This window comes from Carex rostrata, chromosome 12 (assembly GCF_964058835.1).
Source record: "Carex rostrata chromosome 12, lpCarRost1.2, whole genome shotgun sequence".
Taxonomy (NCBI): domain Eukaryota; kingdom Viridiplantae; phylum Streptophyta; class Magnoliopsida; order Poales; family Cyperaceae; genus Carex; species Carex rostrata.
Genome location: NC_135929.1, coordinates 12,854,631 through 12,866,768, shown reverse-complemented (window position 1 = coordinate 12,866,768; position 12,138 = coordinate 12,854,631). Strand labels below are relative to the sequence as shown.

The 12,138-nt window shown below is 32.5% G+C and overlaps 1 protein-coding gene across 1 annotated transcript; it reads right to left on the bottom strand.

Annotated features, from left to right (window-relative positions):
• Positions 1-3,391: 3,391 nt before the first annotated feature.
• LOC144563089 (KH domain-containing protein SPIN1-like) lies at positions 3,392-7,983 on the bottom strand. The gene is made up of 7 exons (XM_078312473.1): positions 7,662-7,983; positions 6,757-6,851; positions 6,227-6,378; positions 4,978-5,094; positions 4,629-4,745; positions 3,986-4,129; positions 3,392-3,891 (listed from the first exon to the last, which is right to left on the bottom strand). The coding sequence occupies exons 1-7, from the start codon at positions 7,739-7,741 to the stop codon at positions 3,742-3,744; spliced, it is 855 nt and encodes a 284-aa protein (XP_078168599.1). The 5' UTR covers positions 7,742-7,983; the 3' UTR covers positions 3,392-3,741.
• Positions 7,984-12,138: the final 4,155 nt, after the last annotated feature.

Here is a 12,138-nt window from a genome sequence, read left to right as displayed (position 1 = left end):
AATCTGTACGGTTTGGGTAAAAATAAAATTTTGATCAAAATGTGGTTATTTATAATAAAATAATTTATTTTTTGGATAAAAATAAAAATCACGGCTGCCTTGGTGGCTATTTGCATTCCATCTTGTTGATTTTGTGTTGGTGCAAACTTGGGCCGTTTTACATTGCATTTCTATTTTGCTTTTACTTATTCACCTCCTCCTCGGCCCGTTTTTATTTGCATCTAATATTTTCTTCAAATTTCGTTTTAATTATACCCATATACATTTCGTTTATTGCATAATATATGAGGAAAGGTAAGTTAGCCCATTAATTATTAAGAAGATTATTAAATTATACATTTTTTTTTTAATTTTACTAGAAAATTCTTAAGAAGTTTCGCTTATGGCTTATTGGCTTCAATGTGTTGTTTATTCTTGACATGTACTTTAGTATGGTGTGTGTTATATCTTCAAAGTTTCGTAATAATGAAATTCATTTTCTATTGAAATATTTAAGAAAAAAGAATCCAAATAATAAATTATAACACCACATGCTCCATTGACCATTGGATAATCGAAAGACTGCCCCTGATGCAAGTCTGGCATTGAGTAGGTCGAGGGGGCAGTCTCCATTGCGGCGTCTTGGCACATATGACACCCAATTTGCTATATTTGAAAACATGAATAATGAGCCAAATTTGGCAAATTTCTTCACTCTCTCCACATTCTGCTATTCATTCCATTATTCCTAATCCTAAACTTACAATTTTAGAAAAACCTACATAAAGGGTTACATAACCATTTTCTGCATATGCGCATAATTTCATAAATAAACCACGACAAGGTGAAATTAAAAGAGAGAGAAAGAGGCTTGTCAGTTTGGTGCTAGCTAGTACGGCTCACGGATATTTTCAATATGTTCGTGTGTGGATATCGATAGAGACGTGGTTTTCATGTCATGCACATTCGACAACCAAGGAAGGCAAATTGAATGTCATGCAAGATTTGTTGTTGGAGTCGAGAAGTATTTTTGATGCGCCGCTTCTCCAATTTAGAGGTAATTTTTATCTTGGATTTAATTTTATATATGGATCTTAATTCATGTAGTTTTGAGTGGAAAAAAAGTGTCGTGTCGTGTCGTGTCGTGTCGTGCCGTGACTAACACGCTGACTTTGATCTCGTATTGTGACCAAGTTAATTTTTTATGTGCCGTATCGTGCCGTGACTAAAATATCAATAAGTGGTCACGGCACGCGAATTGTCACGCCATGCCCAAATGTATCTCATGTAATCATTTAATCATAATTTAAGTTAGTTTATTCAAGATTCACCATTTAATCGATATCTACTGGCCCTAATTACACGTGACTTGCGTGACTACATGCCATGACTAGATCTTTCATGTACCGTGTCGTGCTGTGCCAAAGTTTTAAAAGATAGTCACAGAACGCGAATGATCACGGCACGGGACACGCGAATCACAATACATAACTGATACACGTACCGTGCTGGCTCCGCCGTGCCATTTTTTCCACTCTAGATAGTTAGCACGGTTAATTTTTAGAGAGAAAAAAAAGTTTAGCTTTAAAAGTATTATCTTTTATCACTAAATTAAATGCTGATTTTCATCTACCACCACAGTTTAATCAAGTTTTTTATTGATAAAAATATCCATAGTCCAGTATCTGAAATTGATGTGATAACCGATCTACAAATTTAGGGAAAAGATAAATCAAAGATGGTACCTTCAAGTCTTCAACACAAATTTAAAAGAAATTGGAGGATAAATTAAAAAAAAAAAATTGAATTATCTTTCATCGACCTAGACGACTGAACAGATGCATATTTACAAATTTAATAGCACATGAAAATATATTCAAAAGTGCGAAGCTAGTTAGTTTAAATCTTTCTAATTACGAAATGAGAAAAAAAAAAAGAGTATTGATGATATGTCGACAAACATCAAAGAAGTATGTGAATTCTTAATTTAGTCATAATTATATGGATATCTTGATTCAATAGTACAAAAAATAAGCTATATATTGTAAACCATAATTTTCTTTTGTATTACATTTATCAATTGCAAAAAAAAAAAAAAAATCTATTTAACATTTTAAAATTAACGAATATACATATTCTTAATGTTTTTCATATATTTTTAATTTTTTTGGTAGTGTCTGGTGAATATCAAATGAACAAATTAATTTTCATCCATATATTACTTTTGTAGATAATACGGTTAATATCTAACAGCCAATATGCCAATATTTTTTTTATTTTTTTTATGTATCTGCAATTCTGCACTGGTAAACTCTGTGCTTGTATTATTCCTTCTTATTCCATATCCTATCAGTATCAAACGACCTGACAATATTTGAGGTGTTCTAATTCTAACCAACCAAATCAAACTATAAACCTTTATTGCTTTATGCAATTTTTAATTTTTTTTGGGTTGGACATGAAGATATTAAAAATTCATACTAAGCTATGTCGGCATGCACCATATAATTATTTTGATATATATTCCTTGGAAATTACTAAGATTAGACATTAATTATCTCACTCTTGAAATCATTAAAAAAAAAGTATGAGTCTAGATCCATTGAACAAATTGTTTTGACAATATTTACTTACCGTCAAAATAACTACTACTAATGAAATTCATTAGTTAATGTGATTTATGCTTTGTGATTGTCAATTGTCAACACATAAAAATGATATAATTTAATTCAAGTTTTGTAATTTACTAAATAACCTGATATATCAAATCAATTTTTATAACTTGCTTTGTGAATGGCAATGCTAATAGCATGAAATTTGACCCAACTAATATATAAAACTAACAACATGTTAATCATTTCTTTTCATACTCTTTAAATCCTTTCTATTTATTTAATGACAAATTCACAACCGATGGCCAACAATAGCAAATAATAATAATAATAACAGAGTGAGTCTCCAAGTCTTTATGAAATAAGGATTTTATTTTATTTCATATTCATATTTTTCATTTCAAAGTACAAATAGTTGATTCAGAACCATTCAACGTAATTTACAATCAAATTTTATATTTTTAGAACATTTTTACTGTTTGTTTTTTAAAAGACAATCGCTGTTTTTACACAATTGTCTACCTATCTAATAAAACGGTAAATAAATTATAAAAAATGTAAAATTTGATATCCCAAGAAATTTTCATATAGAGATCACGTTGAACAGTTCTGATCAACTAAACTGTTCAACTGTTTTGACTTCTAAATTTAAAACTATAGTCTACATATGTAAAATAACACAAAACTCTTACTTCACAACTCACCGTATAGTAATAATAATAGTGGTCATTCTACATGATGACGAGGACGCCGCTAAAAGAAAAAAAAAAAAAAAAAAAAAAAAAAGAGAACCACTGGTATTACTGGTTCAAAATTCATGCTAATAAATTTAGCCAATAGTCAATGCATTACATAAACAGTACCAGTACAGCACCATTCATCCAAGATTTATTATCACACTACAAGCTCATGAAATTGACACCTAAAAGCAAAACCTACAATTTAAAGTTTCTCTCAGACACACACACACACACAAGTCACAATAACAGCTCTCACAGTTAAAAACCTCAATCCCTCTCATCATATATCACTGTTAAGTTATTTAATTCTAGATAACGAATAAAATGAATACCCTACACTTGCACCGACTCTGCTACAAGGGAGAACCAACAAAGGAGGAGACGGACTCAAGTTGAAACTTTTCGATAATCTAAATATCAGTCTTGGCACGTTTCGGTACACTATTACCAAAAGGGGAATCACTTCCACCTGGGAGGGGGCTCTCCTCTCTCATAGAAGAAGAGTTCAGCATTGCAAGTTCTCTTAGTTGTTGCTTCTTGTAAAAATCTTGCGACTCATCCTGTCCAATGATATATGAAATAATCAGAATTCAATACTTCAAAATATTTAACTTTTTACAAAACAACACCTTTAATTTGTGTCCATTCACTCACCACAGGTTTTAGCAGTTCTTCAATGATCTCTTGTGCTTGTTTCAATCTTGCATCAATTATATTAGCAGGTAACTCGGCCTCGATCAAGATGTGTAATGGGTCAGTCAAGTGCTCATACCCCATCCTCCCCTTTAATTTCTCCTCCTTCACAAAAAAAAAAATAAGGAAACTTTAGAACGCAAGTAAAAAAATTGCTGGACAAAATCCTGTCACTGAAATTATAATGCTACACCTGTCTTTTCATTTGCTTTTCTTTGCAAATTATACCCCATAAAAATTTCTGGGTATTTGCAAGAAAAATTCATAGTCAGAACATGCATAATGCATTCATTAAACTCTGACATTATCTCCAATACCAGAAGAGAAATCTCTTTGCTTTAACGTTTGAATCATATAAATTCAACTTAAATCAAACCACGTGTATCGAACAGCCAATAAGTTTCACCGGATGCAATTTGCAACAACTCCTTTTCATTGCCTTTTATGGGTCTGGCTTCAATAAATTCTCAATTAATCATCGTAATTATGCCAGACTTGACTGGTACAGAGAAGCATCTCTTTAAACTAGTAAGATTGCGATTTGATAGATTTTGGCAAGTCTGGAATAGTCCGATACAACTTTACTGCGACTAAACTCAATTACCTTTTCTGGATCTTTAATAGAGCCCTTTCCTCGAATAAAAACCCGACATCCAGTTGATGCCTCGACTCTTTTCAAGGAGTTCCCTCTCGGGCCAAGTATCCTTCCAACAAAATTGAACTGAAAAAAATAATAATATAAACTTCTCTTCTAGAATCAAAAGGCAAAAAATAAACAGAGAGAGAGAACGGAACAAACATGTTATTTTTATTCTTTAATGAAAACCAACTTGAGCAAAATTTATCATGGGATCACTGTCAGTTCCCTACACTTATATCCATTGGATCTGGTTGGTGTTGCTGCCCGAAAATAGAACTAGTAAAAATAGAAAGTACAATAAAAAAAAGCATACATTAGGATAGTCATCAACTGGAATCTCTAAACGCAGAATTTTCTTCACTATGTAAGAGTTTGGGCTTGGTGGGGGCCCCTGCCAATCCATTGACATTCCTTGTGGAATCCCCAACCTCTGTTTTCACGGGAAAAAAAAATCCAGCCAAATTATAAATTAACAACAGTTACAATAGCTGACAAATAAACCATGTACATATTTTGCTCAATGCGGCCTCCTAATTACTTTCAGTTGGATTATAAGATTTTCCATTTTGTTCAATTGGGAAGTCAGTTGATTATCTCTAAGCTCTAATTCTGATAATTTTTTTTGAAAAAGTGGTTACCCACCGATTTCATTAGAAACCATAAAATTGTTTGCTTTCCAATCTCCAAATAATTGAAGAAGGAAAACACATACAGTTTGTACCAAAAAACAAACAAACAAAAAACCAAAAAAGATAGTCCATAGGAACAACCCTAGGCAAACAAACGCCCAAAAAGTAGAACTGAAACATAAAAAACAAACAGCAGCCAACAACAAAAACTCCTAACAACAGCAGACAACAAACAAACAATCCTAATCATTTAGAAACTCTAACCCAAGCATATGGGTTAAATCTTCTGGTGTCAGTATAGGGTGCTCGACCTCTATCTCTGAGTCCCCCTCCTGAACTGTTTCCTGTTGACCTAACTCTAATTCTGATAATGCAGCTAGACTTAGAGATGATGCGTCAAATTGTAGATTTGTTTGCCTATACTAATTGATCAAACCTCAATTTGTTTGAGAGTACTTGACTTAATAATTTGGTCCTGTACTTTAGACATATATCTGCCTATATTAATAGAACAAAAAAAAAGTTCAAGGAAACTGATTGGAAAGAATAAAGAGTTCAGGGGATAGATTGAAATATGTGTACAAGTTCAATGAGAGGATTGAGAAAACAAGGTCAGGTGCCAAAACCGGATATGCTATAGGTCAGCCAGGTATCACGAAAAGAATAGACCCATACCAGCACAGTACTGGTTTCACTTCTTTTTATATATTTATTATTTATTTCTAATTTTATCATTGTTTCTTTTTCTTTTTGGATTTGGAGGTGAGGGTTCATGCAATGTGTATTTTATAAAGTCAACCTGGTATGAGCAAGTACCAGTATTGCCAGTAAGTGCTTCAATCCTTAAATGGTAATATTAATTATTAAACAACTTATCCTCACCAAAAAAAAAAATATGTTTTGTTATTCGGAGAGAGAAACAAGGGCTCATACCTCTTGTTGAAGAGTATTCCAAGGTCCTAGAACGGGCCCACCTAGATTAGATCGAATATTTGGCGAAGACATGGGACTCGGGCTTCGATGATGCAGTCTGTCATAATCCCCAAACCCATGGTTCGGTACCAGCCCTGAGATTCTCAATATTTCTGACAGATAAATCCAATTCAACAAAAAAAATTAGCACAAGAAAAAGGTAGAGATATTGTGATCCACAGAGAAGTCCCATTTAGAAACTTTCTAGGAGTAAGTCACCTATAAAATCAAGAAATAATTATGATAAAGAACGCAAGTACAATCTCAACCAAGTCATGAACGCAGAATAAAAATACTAATTTACGGTAAGTAATTATGCAATGCTCAATTAATACATCCTAGGCCATGTAATTGAGCATCAATTATAATGATCAAACCTGAATTAAATTGTAGATTGTGGATGACAGTATAAATTAAAAATGCACAACATAAAGAACAACTCAAAATTAAGAAACCAATGCATTGCATAACAAAATAAGAAAGTATCAAACCTTGATTTAATAATCGGCTACAAACCGGAAGAACTTGCACAAAAGGTCCGAGCTTCCGGTGCTCCTCTACTAACTCTGCTAGATAATGGCTATAACTGCAAATAAAATAATAAAAATCCATTTGTCAAGTATCCTGATTCCTGACATTGCTAGAAATTAAAAGGTTGCATTTGAATAACTTAACTACAAATACATTTACAAAAGCCCAAAAATTGTTATGTAGCCAATTCACCAATTCAAGCGAACATACATGAAAGATTACTATGTTTTTTATATCTAGAATAACAAAGAGCAATAAGTAAGAGTTTCTATGTAAATGTCTAAGAATAAGATGTTATTTGAATTTGCTATTGGACTATAAAGCAACTTTTATAAAGATGAAATCCATAATATAATACTCAGTAGAATAACAAGTAATAAATAACAGAATCCAAATTTCATTTATACTGGAAGATTAGATTAGAAGGGGAAATACTTGGATGAAGAGATTATACATACGCATGGAAAAATAAAAATTAAAACTGATCTGCAAAATTTTTGATGGAAATTGGTTTTGAAAAGAATAAAGATGTATTTAAACATGAAAATCAGAAGGTGGATTTACACCTTACATCTTGAAAGAAAGAGGAAAAACAACCCATGACTGGTAGAAATTAGAATGCAAATATGAAGAATGAATAGGATAGAGATGCAAAACGGGATGACGATTGAAGAGAAGAGAAACTAATAACATGTATACATATATGAGGATGCAAATAGCATAAATTTAGTTAAATCAATGCTAAAAAAGAAAATCCCAAGTGAGGAAAAATGAAATTTATAGCATATGATCGATTGTTAATTTGTTATTGTATTATTATTATTATTATTATTATTATGATGATGTGATAATATTGATATTATACCTCTCTACATCAGGGGTGTTTCTAATTTGAGGCGAGATGGCTCTCGCTGGAGAGAAGCTCCGGGCGTATAAGCCCGACATACTATTCTTCTTTTTATTCTATGCTATTCTATTCTATTCTATTCTATTCTATGCTATGCTATGCTATTCTAGAGAGAGAGAGAGAGAGAGAGAGCGCAAAGAAAGAGAGGTGGTTTGTGGTGTTGTTGGTGTGTGTAAAGGTGGCGCTTATCTCGGGAAGAAGAGAAGAAGAGAAGAAAGAGAAGAGGAGGTGAGAGTGGTGAGGTGGAGGCCTCTCTCTCTCTATCTCTCTATCTCTCTCTGCGAGTAGGCTAGGAATAGGAGAGCAAACCCTGCAAGCCCATAAAATTTTGTCAACACTAGAGAGAGAGAGAGAGAGAGCGGCAGGGTCAGGTCAGGGTTGTGTGAGAAAATATGCATTAAATTATAATAAAATTATTTATTTATTTGAAACTAGGTGAAATATTATTTAATAATTACAAAATCTAGGGTTTCGGTTTGACATAGTCAGGTGATACATGAATAGGATTCTCTTCTGCTTGGTTGCCTCTGTGTCAAAATTCTGATATTTACTGGAGATATTTACTAGCGATATTTGTTTTTGTTTTATAAAAGAAAAAAGAGCGGCGATCCAAACAAAAACAATACTGGATAACAACTGGATTTGTCAAAACATTTGCTGGTTATGATTTGACATCATCATATCATATAGAGACTAGAGTACACACACCTAAATTAAATGGAAACATCATAAAGAGTAGGTTATTCAAATAAAAAATTTATATCCTTTTCTCTCTAGCCGTTGGATTTCTATATCACAGTATCTTTTTTGCTTATCTTTCTTCATTTACCACTCTTCCTATTTAAATCATTGTATTGCTAATTTTATTAAAGCATTTGATCTTGTCTAGTTTAAACTAGATAGACCATTTAGATTGGATTTTTTATTCTAATTATTGGTGTAGCCGCGCATAATTTATAATTTACTTGTACCATTTTTGTTATTCAAGTTTTTTACCTGAATTATGGTAATATTATAAACTAACATCAAAATGATCATACATTTTGTAGATTTCACCTTTGTAGTTTTGTATGAATTTAGGATCAAAATATCATGTTGTTTCCACTTATTTTTTAAATTATTTTCTAGATATTTTTTTTTGATGTAAAGTTAAATTCCATTATAGTTTTCTATGACGAAGGTGTTATACACAATGCACTACTAATATTTAAAATTGAAAAATAATTGCAATTAAAAGTAAATATATGAGTTTACAGAAATTTGACACGCCGGGTGTTATCGGAGTTCGGCAAAAATGCCTACGTCAAATTTGACACGCTGGGTGTTATCGGAGTTCGACAAAAATGCCTACGTCTCCGGGGCATCGCAACATCTTCTAGGTGCGTCTTTCTATTACCTAACGAGAAAAATTTACAACTTGTGAATCAATCAGCTCTTATAACGAACGGGAAGTCACACGGCCAACTCAAGAAGAGAACGAAGTCTCTAAGTCAATGTTCACAAGAGAAACACTAAAAAGCTCACTTTAATCTAATCTAACTCAAGATTAGTGAAATGGATTTGAGGTTGTTTGAGAGATTTGAAGTTCTAAGTTCTCACAACAATGGAGAAACTCAAGCTCACAGAAAAATAGTTTTTTGAAAGTTAGGGGCGTCTAAAAGTTACAAAGCTCAAAGGTCTATTTATAGTGATAGCTCCAGAATGAGCATGCCTTAAAATGTTACAACGTTTGTTAGAAACATTGAACGGTTAGTTCAAATCATGAATTACGGTTTTCTTTTTCTGTGCAGCTTATGATAAACGTTACCAACATTTGTCAATCGTTACCAACGATTGGTCCCTGGAATCAATTGATCAAAACAGAAATTTTTGAGGTTTGAATTTATTTAAAATGTTACAATGTTTTCACAAACATTACCAACGTTTGTAATTTCTTTTGACTTTGACCAATTGATTTCTCAGCGCTTTCTTACTGGTATAATCGTTATAACGTTTGTCAAACGTTACCAACGTTTGCTCCTTGTAAACAATATCAAAAATATTTTACCAAGTTCATAATTTTACAATTTGAATTATTGATAAATATCTCGATGACTTCTTCAGTTCAACTAATCTATATTGTAATTTCAATTATTATGAATCTGCATAATTTCTAAAATATAAGAAATCGTAAAATTCAATAATTGTATTGTTCACACAAAAGCGTATGCACAAAGTTTCAGTACAGCAAGCTGTACCTTTTAACCTTGGTTACACCTTTTGATTAAGACTGCAAGTGTACAATCCTATCGAGCAGTATATTCAGGTATCGATCCACATGATGGTTCAAATATAAACTGGACTCTACTTAAATTAATTAGGTACTAGAAGTTTGAAAATGTTGATTTGGGTTGTTTAATTTTTCTAAGTTCAATTGTAAAAATTAAATGACAGAAAGTAAAATTTAGTTTTATCAATTAAAATAAAGGTGTTTCTAGGGTTTCTTATTTCATCTTCAACTCTGCCTCTCGACACCAGATGCGGGCCGCGTCATTTTTGATGCGAGGCGCATGGGCCTCGAGTTAATACAACATGCATATGTTTCTGCGTTGTTTCTTTATGTAAGGTTCTACTGACCATACCTAATGTTCCTAAACCTCAACTCTCGTTTGTTGGCTTAATAAACTTGGTAACGGAAATGCAATTTCACCTTCTTAGGTTTCCAACCCTAAACTCTCGTTTATTGGTATTCAACCTAAGTTATTTGTCAGGTTTACTAAAGGCATCCACCATCTCTCGAATAATGGAAAAGTTCACCTCTCAGTTACTATTTGGTCTCGCCTCACGGCTCGAAATCCTACCTCAGATACTTAGTTTAGTTGAAAGAAACATTAAGACCAAAATACTAGAAAATATGCTATATACATCTAACAGTAGACAACAAGAATCATTTAAACAATTTCAACAAAGCAATTAAAATAGTACTCAAACAAATAAACACAAACATCAACACAGATTCAAAAAACATGCATAATAAAACAGAGTATCCAACTACATCGTAACCCTAGAAACTAAATAAATTACTCAGACATGATAAAAAAACAAATAAAACAAGTAAAGATAAGAGGGTTCATGGCAAATCTCAAAGAACGAATAAGAATCGTCACAAAACTCGCGTTTTCCTCCTCTCTTCTTCTTCTCCAAGCCAAATCGTCTTTCCCAAACCCTAGAAAATGTTCCTTAGCTCCATAATGATCTCTCTGGAGCAAGAAATCCCGCTTATAAGCTTTTTTGGCCGACCTTCCTTCAATTATCCTTGTTTTCAAATTACAGTTATGTTTCTGGAAATGCTTGACACGGCCCGCATGGAATGTGACGCGCCCCGCGTGCCTATGTCTTTTTCTTATATTGTAGATTTTTCTCGCAAGCTTTCCGAAAAGTGGTCATATGCTCAAAATGGGGTTACGAGTCAAAAGTTATGACTATTTTAAGTTCAGGTGCTGAAATTTTAGGATCGCGTCAGTGGTCAGGTCAGGGTGTGATACGGCCCGCATCGGGTGTGACGCGGCTCACGTGAAGACCTTCAAATTTCACATTCTTTCCTGATTTTGCCTGTTTTATGCAAAGTAAGAACAAATGCGCAGCAGTACCACATTCTATAGATATTCAATGAAATAAATACGATTTGACAGTTTTAGACACATGTTTTGATATAAAATTTGATTAGAATATAGATAAGATAGCAAGACATCATATATATTTTGCAAACTAGTCAAATAGACGAAAAAGAGTACTGCATGAAACAACAGAAGGAATTATGATCAACGAGTAAACATGATTTTTCGGAGTTGTTGATGTAATGGATAATGAGAAAAATATAATAAAATTATTATTTTTAAATAAATTATATTCATTTTTATCTAAAACTCAAAACTAAAGAGAGCTTTCCATCCAAAGCTATCACAGATTCTTTCGGGTCCTTTTCCTCATGATAGGTTGTACAATTAAAAATCTTATCAGATTTTATTATACGAGCGAATAATTGGTGTGAACTTAATTTTTGGTGCCAATAATTAGTGTGAACGTCGAGATGGATGGTAGGCTGGTAGCACAGAGAAAAAAAATTATAAACTGTGGTTACTTAGAAATTGAAAAGTCGAGCTCCGGTCACAACTTTACAATTTCTGTACAAAATATATATATATATATATATATATATATATATTTTATTAACATCTGGTGACAAAACATACAACCACAAACAGAAAAATATTCTTCAACATGTAATCTTAAAAAAAAAGAAAAAAAAAAGACGCATTATAATCAAAGCGTGCAATCTTAAGTAAAACGAACAATGCTATAAACATTTTTTTTTGTGTGTGTGTTTTTCTCATAAATTGCAAAAAGAGGATAAAAGTTTCTTAAACATTTTACAATAAATATAAAGAAAGAAATA